This window comes from Bolinopsis microptera, chromosome 10 (assembly GCF_026151205.1).
Source record: "Bolinopsis microptera isolate Bmic1 chromosome 10, MBARI_Bmic_1.0, whole genome shotgun sequence".
NCBI classification, from domain to species: domain Eukaryota; kingdom Metazoa; phylum Ctenophora; class Tentaculata; order Lobata; family Bolinopsidae; genus Bolinopsis; species Bolinopsis microptera.
Genome location: NC_087081.1, coordinates 14,819,949 through 14,835,281, shown reverse-complemented (window position 1 = coordinate 14,835,281; position 15,333 = coordinate 14,819,949). Strand labels below are relative to the sequence as shown.

General features: G+C 33.2%; 1 protein-coding gene across 3 annotated transcripts; it reads left to right on the top strand.

Annotated features, from left to right (window-relative positions):
- Window positions 1–908: 908 nt before the first annotated feature.
- On the top strand, window positions 909–14,559 carry LOC134822069 (uncharacterized). Of its 3 annotated transcripts, XM_063832926.1 has the most exons (10): window positions 909–1,047; window positions 1,228–1,346; window positions 1,871–2,043; window positions 2,792–2,922; window positions 3,044–3,165; window positions 4,802–4,992; window positions 5,205–5,292; window positions 5,640–5,734; window positions 13,260–13,386; window positions 13,702–14,559. In XM_063832926.1, exons 1-10 carry the CDS (start codon window positions 950–952, stop codon window positions 13,878–13,880), a joined length of 1,323 nt encoding a protein of 440 aa, XP_063688996.1. In that variant the 5' UTR covers window positions 909–949; the 3' UTR covers window positions 13,881–14,559. The 3 variants fall into 3 exon arrangements, with proteins under 3 accessions (XP_063688996.1, XP_063688998.1, XP_063688997.1); XM_063832928.1 differs by lacking the exons at window positions 909–1,047; window positions 1,228–1,346 and adding an exon at window positions 1,448–1,506 and having other exon boundaries at window positions 13,702–14,408; XM_063832927.1 differs by lacking the exons at window positions 909–1,047; window positions 1,228–1,346 and adding an exon at window positions 1,529–1,586 and having other exon boundaries at window positions 13,702–14,408.
- Window positions 14,560–15,333: the final 774 nt, after the last annotated feature.

Here is a 15,333-nt window from a genome sequence, read left to right as displayed (position 1 = left end):
AGTTCTAGTAACCTAGTAACCAGTTCTAGTAACATAGTAACTAGGGATTGAGATTACAGCTGTTTCAAAACGGGTCATCAGTTCATGGGATGTCTAAATCTTAAATGTCTAAATATCTTCAATTTATAAGAACGCCAGAATAGCTTGCATTAAAAAGTTTATTTAGTCGTCGTCATTGAAATATGAGGAGAGTAAAGTACACAGTATGTAAGTATGTACTAGAGTAGCAGAATGTAGTACTATACTCTGCTACTCTAGTAATGTATTCATTGTTATTCTTATAACTTTATTAAACTAGATTTCCGTACTTTAACGACCAGAAAGTTACTGTGAATGTATTATTTAACCATGATTAATACCACTACACAGTAGTGAGTTTACCACTACCTGTTACCACGGTAATCAATGCTGCTGTGTTTTTGTATGGATGACATGACTGTGTTAATAATCGCGGCATCACTTGTAGTATTGTAGATATTCTGTATGATTTGGGTTGCACAGCCACAGTCGTTCCATTAATTAATAATTAATTAATAATTAGCCACCCGTCAAACTTCTAATTATTATGCACCAACTACAGCAGCTATAGTACAGTAAGTAGTAGTACCAACTACAGTCCTTACTTACTCACACTAGCAACTACTACTAGTTACCATGGTTACTAGCTACTACTACTAGTTACCATGGTTACTAGCTAATACTACTAGTTACCATGGTTACTAGCTACTACTACTAGTTACTAAGGCTGTGACAATTCTCCTTCTACAGTTACAGCTGTATTATTTTGATCTTTGTATCCTTTTCGTCTACAAATTGACAAAAACCCAAATTTCGAATGATTAAATCGTATATTGCTACGTTTTCTATGTTTCAATTGCTTTTCATTTTATTTTATTTGTACTAGCACCTACATACGGGTTTGTTTATTGAACCCCTTGTCAGTAGTATTATGGCAGATTCTCGTTCATGTTTTGCTCGTTTTTACAACTGGTGGGTACTGGCCTGTGTGTGTCTCGGCTCTATGGCTATGGGTCTTCCTTTCTTCAGGTACAGATTTATTTGCTCTAAATACTTGTTTCAAATCCTCATGTAAAGTTAACTAACAAAGTAGTTTAAATTATTTTTATTGGTGTTTTACTTGATACTTATTGTTTTGAACTGTGGTAGGTTATACTTCAAGTAATAGTTTCACAAAACTTCAATTAATTTAGCAACTCCACATTTCAGTTACGGAGCTCTCCTACCATATTTATCTTCTCTGTTTTACGCCACCACGGGTAAAGTCACCAGCCAGGCTGCCATGGCTCTTCAACCAGTTATTCTCCTCATGGGAATCACGCTGACAGGTAACTAGGTAACCAGGTAACCAGCCAGGCTGCCATGGCTCTTCAACCCGTTATTCTCCTCATGGGAATCACGCTGACAGGTAACTAGGTAACCAGGTAACCAGCCAGGCTGCCATGGCTCTTCAACCCGTTATTCTCCTCATGGGAATCACGCTGACAGGTAACTAGGTAACCAGGTAACCAGCCAGGCTGCCATGGCTCTTCAACCAGTTATTCTCCTCATGGGAATCACGCTGACAGGTGGGCATTATCTATCATTGTAATGGAGTTTTGTAAGCAACCACCGTTACTCATTTGGAATTATCAAAAAGAATTGATGTTCAACTAGAAGGACATCTAGTATAACTCTAGTAGAATTGGTTACTTGGTTACTAGAACTGGTAATTAGGTTACTAGAACTGGTTACTAGGTTACTAGAACTCACCACCAATCTGATGTCTGTGCTGCCCATTTTATCCAGTATGGAAACTTTGTAGATTTTCGTGTTATTTCTACGAATCCAAACACAAGGAAATATTTTACAGGTTCTTTGTCCGGTATCCTGGAGTACTACATGAACGTGCGTCTTCTCAACTTCCTGCTGTCAGCTGGTTTTGTGCTTATAGTCGGCTGCTCTTACTTTGTGAGCAACTTTACTGTACTCACGATAGTGGCAGTTCTCACAGGAATATTAGGAGGACAGATCAATGTTTGCAACGTAAGTAACCAGGTAACCAGGTAACCAGGTAACCAGGTAACCAGGTAACCATGTAACTAGGTAATCAGGTAACCAGGTAACCAGCCAGACTGCCATGGCTCTTCAACCAGTTATTCTCCTCATGGAAATCACGCCCACAGTTAACTAGGTAACTAGGTAACCAGGTAACCAGGTAACCAGGTAACCAGGTAAACAGGTAACCAGGTAACCAGGTAACCAGGTAAACAGGTAACCAGGTAACCAGGTAACCAGGTAACCAGGTAACCAGGTAACCAGGTAACCAGGTAACCAGGTAACCAGGTAACCAGGTAACCAGGTAACCAGGTAACCAGGTAACCAGGTAACCAGGTAACCAGGTAACCAGGTAACCAGGTAACCAGGTAACCAGGTAACCAGGTAACCAGGTAACCAGGTAACCAGGAAACCAGGTAACCAGGTAACCAGGTAACCAGGTAACCAGGTAACCAGGTAACCAGGTAACCAGGTAACCAGGTAACCAGGTAACCAGGTAACTAGGTAACTTTACTGTACTCACGATAGTGGCAGTTCTTACTGGAATATTAGGAGGACAGATCAATGTTTGCAACGTAAGTGCCCAATGAAAATCTATTAATTCCATTACTCAATTAAACAACTAAAGTTATTTAATTGATCAGTTATGATTCTGAAGAACGCAACTAAACATTGTTCCACAATAACCGGCTGGGTGGTGTTACCCTCGTATTTTGTATCTTGTTCTTCCCCCTAGGTTGCAAGGCTATCAGAATGGAATCCGAGGAAGAGTGGAGCTGCAAATGGTATTATGGGTTTCTTCATGGGAATGTCGGGGCTCCTTGGTTCTGTTATGTGTTCTGCTGTGATAAACCCCTTTAACAAAGAGTAAGTGTTTGTGCTCGGACATTATTAAGTTTTAGTTGCCTCGAGCTATAGTAACCAGTACTGGTTACTAGGTTACTATCATCTGTTCCAGTATTTTCAATTTATTGTAACATTACAATAGGCCTGAACCAGTGAACACTACCTCGGGAGTGGACATGCTCTTTCTAGATGACGAAGTTGTGGGTAACGTCAAGTACATATGGCTGGCCTGGGCTGGTACTATCTTGTGCTTGTTTCTTCCCGGTAAGTTTACAGAGGGAAAGTAACTTTAGTAACTAGAACTGGTTACTTAAGTAATTAGAACTGGTTACTATAGTAACTAGAACTGGTTACTATAGTAACTAGAACTGGTTACTATAGTAACTAGAACTGGTTACTATAGTAACTAGAACTGGTTACTATAGTTACTAGAACTGGTTACTATAGTAACTAGAACTGGTTACTATAATAACTAGAACTGGTAACTATAATAACTAGAACTGGTTCTAGGTATTAGGTTACTAGAACTGGTTACTATAGTAACTACAACTAGTAACTAGGTTTAAGGTTACTGTAACTGGTAACTGCAGTAACTAAAACTGGTTACTCGGTTACTAGAACTGGTTAATAAAGTAATTAGAACTGGTTACTAGTTACTAGAACTGGTTACTAGGTTACTAGAACTGGTTACTAGGTTACTATAACTGGTTACTATAGTAACTCTCCTCTTTTCAGGAGTGTTTATTAGAACTGGTTACTAGGTTACTAGAACTGGTTACTATAGTAACTCTCCTCTGTTCAGGAGTGTTTATTAGAACTGGTTACTAGGTTACTATAACTGGTTACTATAGTAACTCTCCTCTTTTCAGGAGTGTTTATTAGAACTGGTTACTAGGTTACTAGAACTGGTTACTATAGTAACTCTCCTCTGTTCAGGAGTGTTTATTAGAACTGGTTACTAGGTTACTAGAACTGGTTACTATAGTAACTCTCCTCTGTTCAGGAGTGTTTATTAGAACTGGTTACTAGGTTACTATAACTGGTTACTATAGTAACTCTCCTCTTTTCAGGAGTGTTTATTAGAACTGGTTACTAGGTTACTAGAACTGGTTACTATAGTAACTCTCCTCTGTTCAGGAGTGTTTATTAGAACTGGTTACTAGGTTACTAGAACTGGTTACTATAGTAACTCTCCTCTGTTCAGGAGTGTTTATTAGAACTGGTTACTAGGCTACTAGAACTGGTTACTGTAGTAACTCTCCTCTTTTCAGGATTGTTTATTAGAACTGGTTACTAGGTTACTAGAACTGGTTACTATAGTAACTCTCCTCTGTTCAGGAGTGTTTATTAGAACTGGTTACTAGGCTACTAGAACTGGTTACTGTAGTAACACTCCTCTGTTCAGGAGTGTTTATTCTGCTAGAACTGGTTACTAGGTTACTAGAACTGGTTACTAGGTTACTATAACTGGTTACTATAGTAACTCTCCTCTTTTCAGGAGTGTTTATTAGAACTGGTTACTAGGTTACTAGAACTGGTTACTATAGTAACTCTCCTCTGTTCAGGAGTGTTTATTAGAACTGGTTACTAGGTTACTATAACTGGGTACTATAGTAACTCTCCTCTTTTCAGGATTGTTTATTAGAACTGGTTACTAGGTTACTAGAACTGATTACTATAGTAACTCTCCTCTGTTCAGGAGTGTTTATTAGAACTGGTTACTAGGTTACTATAACTGGTTACTATAGTAACTCTCCTCTTTTCAGGAGTGTTTATTAGAACTGGTTACTAGGTTACTAGAACTGGTTACTATAGTAACTCTCCTCTTTTCAGGAGTGTTTAATAAAACTGGTTACTAGGTTACTAGAACTGGTTACTATAGTAACTCTCCTCTTTTCAGGAGTGTTTATTCTGCGTCCTCCCACCCCCGAGGAGGTATGCACTCAGGATGATATTCTATCTGGTGACAGTTTTGAAAGTGTCGAACTGCTGCCCAGAACAAAACCAGTAGGATACGATTACGGAATAAAAGAAATGCTCAGAACTCCCAAATTTTACATTCTTTACCTCATCATCCTCATCCTTTCTTTGGTGAGCACCGTTTTAACTTCATGATAAACATTTTCATCTTTATTTTTCTCTAATGTCTTTGACAAGCGTGAAATGGTATCCTTTCCCCAGCCATTAAGTCAAAAGTAAGTTACAACATTTACTTACAAAATATGTATTATTCAATGACACCGAATGAAGATTTTTAATTTGATTGGTATTTAGAAACAGTTTGATAATATTTCTTTCCTCAGACCTTGCTAACATCGACGGAGCTGTACAAGTTTATTGGAATAGAAGCAATAAACGACGACAAGTTTCTTAACCTTGTAGGAGCATTAGGTAAGTAGTAGGTAATAAGTACTAGTTACTATAGTAACTAGAACTGGTTACTATAGTAACTAGAGTACTAGTAGTAACTAGGTAAGTAGTAGGTAATAAGTACTAGTACTGGAGTAAAGTATACTCTTCTTGTGTTAAAATGCAATATAACAGCCTAGATATTAAATACCACAACCTATCTCTAATTCATCAGAACTTTACGATTACAAATGTCTACTTACGTCTGAATTTATCGATATTTTGCTTCTATATTTTGCGGCTACGCATAAATATATAGACAGTTTGGTAAAGCGTTGCTAACCAATTGTTGCAAACCAGCAAACTGTTTCTAACTGATTATTTGGCAGGAGCTGTATCAAACGCCTTTGGACGAGTAACTTGGGGTTTGATTCTTGACAGATTCGGAACTCGTGCTACATACACCGTTGCTTTCTGCATTCAGGTTTATTTGACAAATAATTAATAAAGAAAATTGATTTTAGCGAGGAATATTGTCTAACATAACATATCTGTTCAGGGATGAAAAGAGTAGAACACCAATGATGACAGTTTTTTAACACTAACTCACTAATGATGACAGTTTATTAACACTAACTCACTAATGATGACAGTTTATTAACACTAACTCACTAATGATGATAGTTTATTAACACTAACTCACTAATGATGACAGTTTATTAACACTAACTCACTAATGATGACAGTTTATTAACACTAACTCACTTATGATGACAGTATATTAACACTAACTCACTAATGATGACAGTTTATTAACACTAACTCACTAATGATGACAGTTTATTAACACTAACTCACTAATGATGACAGTTTATTAACACTAACTCACTAATGATGACAGTTTATTAACACTAACTCACTAATGATGACAGTTTATTAACACTTACTCACTAATGATGACAGTTTATTAACACTAACTCACTAATGATGACAGTTTATTAACACTAACTCACTAATGATGACAGTTTATTAACACTAACTCACTAATGATGACAGTTTATTAACATTAACTCACTAATGATGATAGTTTATTAACACTAACTCACTAATGATGACAGTTTATTAACACTAACTCACTAATGATGACAGTTTATTAACACTAACTCACTAATGATGACAGTTTATTAACACTAACTCACTAATGATGACAGTTTATTAACACTAACTCACTAATGATGACAGTTTATTAACACTAACTCACTAATGATGACAGTTTATTAACATTAACTCACTAATGATGATAGTTTATTAACACTAACTCACTAATGATGACAGTTTATTAACACTAACTCACTAATGATGACAGTTTATTAACACTAACTCACTAATGATGACAGTTTATTAACACTAACTCACTAATGATGACAGTTTAATAACACTAACTCACTAATGATGACAGTTTATTAACACTAACTCACTAATGATGACAGTTTATTAACACTAACTCACTAATGATGACAGTTTATTAACACTAACTCACTAATGATGACAGTTGATTAACACTAACTCACTGATGATGACAGTTTATTAACACTAACTCACTAATGATGACAGTTTATTAACACTAATTCACTAATGATGGCAGTTTGTTAACACTAACTCACTAATGATGATAGTTTATTAACACTTACTCACTAATGATGACAGTTTATTAACACTAACTCACTAATGATGACAGTTTATTAACACTAACTCACTAATGATGACAGTTTATTAACACTAACTCACTAATGATGACAGTTTATTAACATTAACTCACTAATAATGATAGTTTATTAACACTAACTCACTAATGATGACAGTTTATTAACACTAATGATGACAGTTTATTAACTATAACACTAACTCACTAATGATGACAGTTTATTAACACTAACTCACTAATGATGACAGTTTATTAACATTAACTAACTAATGATGATAGTTTATTAACACGAACTCACTAATGATGATAGTTTATTAACACTAACTCACTAATGATGATAGTTTATTAACACTTACTCACTAATGATGATAGTTTATTAACACTAACTCACTAATGATGACAGTTTATTAACTATAACACTAACTCACTAATGATGACAGTTTATTAACACTAACTCACTAATGATGACAGTTTATTAACACTAACTCACTAATGATGACAGTTTATTAACACTTACTCACTAATGATGACAGTTTATTGACACGAACTCACTAATGATGACAGTTTGTTAACACTTACTCACTAATGATGATAGTTTATTAACAATAACTCACTAATGATGACAGTTTATTAACACTAACTCACTAATGATGACAGTTTATTAACATTTACTCACTAATGATGACAGTTTATTAACACTAACTCACTAATGATGACACTTTATCAACACTTACTCACGAATGATGACAGTTTATTAACACTAACTCACTAATGATGACAGTTTATTAACACTAACTCACTATTGATGACAGTTTATTAACACTAATGATGACAGTTTATTAACTATAACACTAACTCACTAATGATGACAGTTTATTAAGACTAACTCACTAATGATGACAGTTTATTAACATTAACTAACTAATGATGATAGTTTATTAACACGAACTCACTAATGATGATAGTTTATTAACACTAACTCACTAATGATGATAGTTTATTAACACTTACTCACTTATGATGACAGTATATTAACACTAACTCACTAATGATGACAGTTTATTAACACTAACTCACTAATGATGATAGTTTATTAACACTAACTCACTAATGATGACAGTTTATTAACACTAACTCACTAATGATGACAGTTTATTAACACTAACTCACTAATGATGACAGTTTATTAACACTAACTCACTAATGATGACAGTTTATTAACACTAACTCACTTATGATGACAGTATATTAACACTAACTCACTAATGATGACAGTTTATTAACACTAACTCACTAATGATGACAGTTTATTAACACTAACTCACTAATGATGACAGTTTATTAACACTAACTCACTAATGATGACAGTTTATTAACACTAACTCACTAATGATGACAGTTTATTAACACTTACTCACTAATGATGACAGTTTATTAACACTAACTCACTAATGATGACAGTTTATTAACACTAACTCACTAATGATGACAGTTTATTAACACTAACTCACTAATGATGACAGTTTATTAACACTAACTCACTAATGATGACAGTTTATTAACACTAACTCACTAATGATGACAGTTTATTAACACTAACTCACTAATGATGACAGTTTATTAACACTAACTCACTAATGATGACAGTTTATTAACACTAACTCACTAATGATGACAGTTTATTAACATTAACTCACTAATGATGATAGTTTATTAACACTAACTCACTAATGATGACAGTTTATTAACACTAACTCACTAATGATGACAGTTTATTAACACTAACTCACTAATGATGACAGTTTATTAACACTAACTCACTAATGATGACAGTTTATTAACACTAACTCACTAATGATGACAGTTTATTAACACTAACTCACTAATGATGACAGTTTATTAACACTTACTCACTAATGATGACAGTTTATTAACACTAACTCACTAATGATGACAGTTTATTAACACTAACTCACTAATGATGACAGTTTATTAACACTAACTCACTAATGATGACAGTTTATTAACACTAACTCACTAATGATGACAGTTTATTAACACTTACTCACTAATGATGACAGTTTATTAACACTAACTCACTAATGATGACAGTTTATTAACACTAACTCACTAATGATGACAGTTTATTAACACTAACTCACTAATGATGACAGTTTATTAACACTAACTCACTAATGATGACAGTTTAATAACACTAACTCACTAATGATGACAGTTTATTAACACTAACTCACTAATGATGACAGTTTATTAACACTAACTCACTAATGATGACAGTTTATTAACACTAACTCACTAATGATGACAGTTGATTAACACTAACTCACTGATGATGACAGTTTATTAACACTAACTCACTAATGATGACAGTTTATTAACACTAATTCACTAATGATGGCAGTTTGTTAACACTAACTCACTAATGATGATAGTTTATTAACACTTACTCACTAATGATGACAGTTTATTAACACTAACTCACTAATGATGACAGTTTATTAACACTAACTCACTAATGATGACAGTTTATTAACACTAACTCACTAATGATGACAGTTTATTAACATTAACTCACTAATAATGATAGTTTATTAACACTAACTCACTAATGATGACAGTTTATTAACACTAATGATGACAGTTTATTAACTATAACACTAACTCACTAATGATGACAGTTTATTAACACTAACTCACTAATGATGACAGTTTATTAACATTAACTAACTAATGATGATAGTTTATTAACACGAACTCACTAATGATGATAGTTTATTAACACTAACTCACTAATGATGATAGTTTATTAACACTTACTCACTAATGATGATAGTTTATTAACACTAACTCACTAATGATGACAGTTTATTAACTATAACACTAACTCACTAATGATGACAGTTTATTAACACTAACTCACTAATGATGACAGTTTATTAACACTAACTCACTAATGATGACAGTTTATTAACACTTACTCACTAATGATGACAGTTTATTGACACGAACTCACTAATGATGACAGTTTGTTAACACTTACTCACTAATGATGATAGTTTATTAACACTAACTCACTAATGATGACAGTTTATTAACATTTACTCACTAATGATGACAGTTTATTAACACTAACTCACTAATGATGACAGTTTATTAACACTAACTCACTAATGATGACAGTTTATTAACACTAACTCACTAATGATGACAGTTTATTAACACTAACTCACTAATGATGACAGTTTATTAACACTAACTCACTAATGATGACAGTTTATTAACACTAACTCACTAATGATGACAGTTTATTAACATTTACTCACTAATGATGACAGTTTATTAACACTAACTCACTAATGATGACAGTTTATTAACACTAACTCACTAATGATGACAGTTTATTAACACTAACTCACTAATGATGACAGTTTATTAACACTAACTCACTAATGATGACAGTTTATTGACACGAACTCACTAATGATGACAGTTTGTTAACACTTACTCACTAATGATGATAGTTTATTAACACTAACTCACTAATGATGACAGTTTATTAACACTAACTCACTAATGATGACAGTTTATTAACATTAACTCACTAATGATGATAGTTTATTAACACTAACTCACTAATGATGACAGTTTATTAACACTAACTCACTAATGATGACAGTTTATTAACACTAACTCACTAATGATGACAGTTTATTAACACTAACTCACTAATGATGACAGTTTAATATCACTAACTCACTAATGATGACAGTTTATTAACACTAACTCACTAATGATGACAGTTTATTAACACTAACTCACTAATGATGACAGTTTATTAACACTAACTCACTAATGATGACAGTTGATTAACACTAACTCACTGATGATGACAGTTTATTAACACTAACTCACTAATGATGACAGTTTATTAACACTAACTCACTAATGATGACAGTTTAATAACACTAACTCACTAATGATGACAGTTTATTAACACTAACTCACTAATGATGACAGTTTATTAACACTAATTCACTAATGATGGCAGTTTGTTAACACTAACTCACTAATGATGACAGTTTATTAACACTAACTCACTAATGATGACAGTTTATTAACACTAACTCACTAATGATGACAGTTTATTAACATTAACTCACTAATAATGATAGTTTATTAACACTAACTCACTAATGATGACAGTTTATTAACATTAACTCACTAATGATGATAGTTTATTAACACTAACTCACTAATGATGACAGTTTATTAACACTAACTCACTAATGATGACAGTTTATTAACACTAGCTCACTAATGATGACAGTTTATTAACACTAACTCACTAATGATGACAGTTTATTAACACTAACTCACTAATGATGACAGTTTATTAACATTAACTCACTAATGATGATAGTTTATTAACACTAACTCACTAATGATGACAGTTTATTAACTATAACACTAACTCACTAATGATGACAGTTTATTAACACTAACTCACTAATGATGACAGTTTATTAACACTAACTCACTAATGATGACAGTTTATTAACACTTACTCACTAATGATGACAGTTTATTGACACGAACTCACTAATGATGACAGTTTGTTAACACTTACTCACTAATGATGATAGTTTATTAACAATAACTCACTAATGATGACAGTTTATTAACACTAACTCACTAATGATGACAGTTTATTAACATTTACTCACTAATGATGACAGTTTATTAACATTAACTCACTAATGATGATAGTTTATTAACACTAACTCACTAATGATGACAGTTTATTAACACTAACTCACTAATGATGACAGTTTATTAACACTAACTCACTAATGATGACAGTTTATTAACACTAACTCACTAATGATGACAGTTTATTAACATTTACTCACTAATGACGACAGTTTATTAACACTAACTCACTAATGATGACAGTATATTAACACTTACTCACTAATGATGACAGTTTATTAACACTAACTCACTAATGATGACAGTTTATTAACACTAACTCACTAATGATGACAGTTTATTAACACTTACTCACTAATGATGACAGTTGATTAACACTAACTCACTGATGATGACAGTTTATTAACACTAACTCACTAATGATGACAGTTTATTAACACTAACTCACTAATGATGACAGTTTATTAACACTAACTCACTAATGATGACAGTTTATTAACACTAACTCACTAATGAAAACAGTTTATTAACACTAACTCACTAATGATGACAGTTTATTAACATTAACTCACTAATGATGATAGTTTATTAACACTAACTCACTAATGATGACAGTTTATTAACACTAACTCACTAATGATGACAGTTTATTAACACTAACTCACTTATGATGACAGTATATTAACACTAACTCACTAATGATGACAGTTTATTAACAATAACTCACTAATGATGACAGTTTATTAACACTAACTCACTAATGATGACAGTTTATTAACACTAACTCACTAATGATGACAGTTTATTAACACTAACTCACTAATGATGACAGTTTATTAACACTAACTCACTAATGATGACAGTTGATTAACACTAACTCACTGATGATGACAGTTTATTAACTCTAACTCACTAATGATGACAGTTTATTAACACTAATTCACTAATGATGGCAGTTTATTAACATTAACTCACTAATGATGATAGTTTATTAACACTAACTCACTAATGATGACAGTTTATTAACACTAACTCACTAATGATGACAGTTGATTAACACTAACTCACTAATGATGACAGTTTATTAACACTAACTCACTAATGATGACAGTTTATTAACACTAACTCACTGATGATGACAGTTTATTAACACTAACTCACTAATGATGACATTTTATTAACACTAACTCACTAATGATGACATTTTATTAACACTAACTCACTAATGATGATAGTTTATCAACATTTACTCACTAATGATGACAGTTTATTAACAATAACTCACTAATGATGACAGTTTATTAACACTTACTCACTAATGATGACAGTTTATTAACACTAACTCACTAATGATGACAGTTTATTAACACTAACTCACTAATGATGATAGTTTATTAACACTAACTCACTAATGATGACAGTTTATTAACACTAACTCACTAATGATGACAGTTTATTAACACTTACTCACTAATGATGACAGTTTATTAACACTAACTCACTAATGATGACAGTTTATTAACACTAACTCACTAATGATGATAGTTTATTAACACTAACATCCCTCACTCAGGGTCCTCTGACGATAGCCCTTCACTACTCCAAGTGGAATAAGTGGGGATATCTAGCTAACATTTGTATAGTCTGCTTCTGCACGGGCATATTTACTTGCATTGCTCCAGCTTGTCAGGAGTTGTTTGGTAAGTTAAATTCTATCAATGAAACAAGAAATTTTCAATGAAACAGGATGGACCTAACTAACAGGATCTAAATTTCCGTTTATGTGTAGGGTCTCTACATCACTGTATCACAGGGACAAAAGGATTTCGCGATTATTTTGGCCAAAAATCGCGGTACCGCGAAATTTAACAAGCTATACATTAAACTATACATAAAATTTGTCGCGGAGAATGGGAAATTTCGCGATTTCGTACATGCCGCGAAATCCTTTTGTCCTTGCTGTATCAGGATATGATCCCCTGTGCTACACAGTAAAATAATATCATATAATTCAGGTTCCAGAGAATTATCCTTGAAGTACGCTCTAACGCTGAGTGCAGAAAGTATCGGCTGTATTCTGTTTTTCTTCTTACAGCTTGGTCAGGAGTATTTTTACGGGGAAGCAGCGTTCCTGACGATGATGGGTGCTCCATCAATCCTAGCTGCTATTTTAGCTTTCTTCTGCTTCAGATAGTTATCCTAGCTGCCATTTTAGCTTTCTTCTGCTTCAGATAGTGATACTTAGTTAATGCTATTTTAGCTTTCTATTTTTGCTTCAGATCCAGTTCTAGTTATTATAGTAACCAGTTACTAGTTACTATAGTAACCAGTTACTATAGTAAATAGTAACTGGTTACTTAGTAACCAGTTCTAGTGATCCTTAGTTAAATCTAGGCTGTACAAACTGACATTTTAATTTATTATATTTACGATTTTTGTACGATGAACTTTCTATTTTGATGACGGTTGCTTATTTCACGAATTCTTTCTGATTATTGTCTAATGTATAGGTTTTGTGTTACTAGTACTACTGAGTTACTTTTGCGTTACTACTGAGTTACTTTTGTGTTACTACTGATTTCTTTTGAGCCGTTTCTATGAACGGCAGTTTCGATCCAAATCGCCGTTGAGTGCAGTTTATTACCTTTTACATTATGTGAAGTGTGAATATAAATCCTGTTCTAGATCCCCAACGTCTTTTAAACATTCTATTTTCTTATTTAAAAATTGTCTCATTGTTTATTGTATCCCATGGCCATGAAAATCTGAAAAATAATTTTACTTAATTACTACTTATTTATAAAAAAGTATGTCACTAATTGAGTTGCTCGGTCTAAAGATTTAAATGCTGTAGAAAAGGCCTTTTCTTCATTAACAGTTGTCTCATTGTGAATTTTGCAAAACTATAAGTATAAAAATAATGTTACTCAATTACAACTTAGTTATCAAAAGAGGTCGGATCCATATGGTCTGGCTAAAGATTCGGAAAGGAAATATTTTTAAAATGCTATTGAAATGGTAATTACCACTTTATCAGAATCTGCAGAAAGCTGCTAGCTTACACACATAAAATAATGACGCATGGATTTCCGCTGTAATTAGATCTACTTATCGACATTTTTGTGCCTTTCAAACAATGAACTGCCCAACACCTGGCTTCGACGGAATAAGAGATAATCCTACATACACCTGGTAACCTGGTTACCTGGTAACCTGGTGACCAGGTAACCTGGTAACCTGGTAACCTGGTAACCTGGTAACCTGGTAACCTGGTAACCTGGTTACAATGAACTGCCCAACACCTGGCTTAGACGGAATAAGAGATAAATTTTAAATCATCCTACACGTGATGCCCATATAAGGAGCTATATAATCCTACATACATCTAGTACCAATAAACGGAGGAACATTCACCTAATTCAAATTAGACGACTGCTAAGATAAGAAACGCAGGGTTCCTTCGCAAAACTTGAACACGCAAACTTAATGACAATGAATCATTATTCTCGGTTTCTGTTAGGGTCGACGGGTCGTATTAATCGTTTTAAGTTTAACCATCTTCCTTACTTTTTGCTTTTTTAAAAACTTCTTAACCTTATTATAAGGTATAATACTGGTGATGAACGGATCTGCATCTTGAGATCCGT

Excerpts from the sequence above, each read along its gene's own strand:
- LOC134822069 (XM_063832926.1), top strand. The coding sequence starts at position 950 with ATGGCAGATTCTCGTTCATGTTTTGCTCGTTTTTACAACTGGTGGGTA. Across the intron at positions 1,347-1,870 it reads CATGGGAATCACGCTGACAG|GTTCTTTGTCCGGTATCCTG; the intron begins GTAACTAGGTAA and ends AATATTTTACAG. Across the intron at positions 4,993-5,204 it reads TCATCCTCATCCTTTCTTTG|ACCTTGCTAACATCGACGGA; the intron begins GTGAGCACCGTT and ends TTCTTTCCTCAG.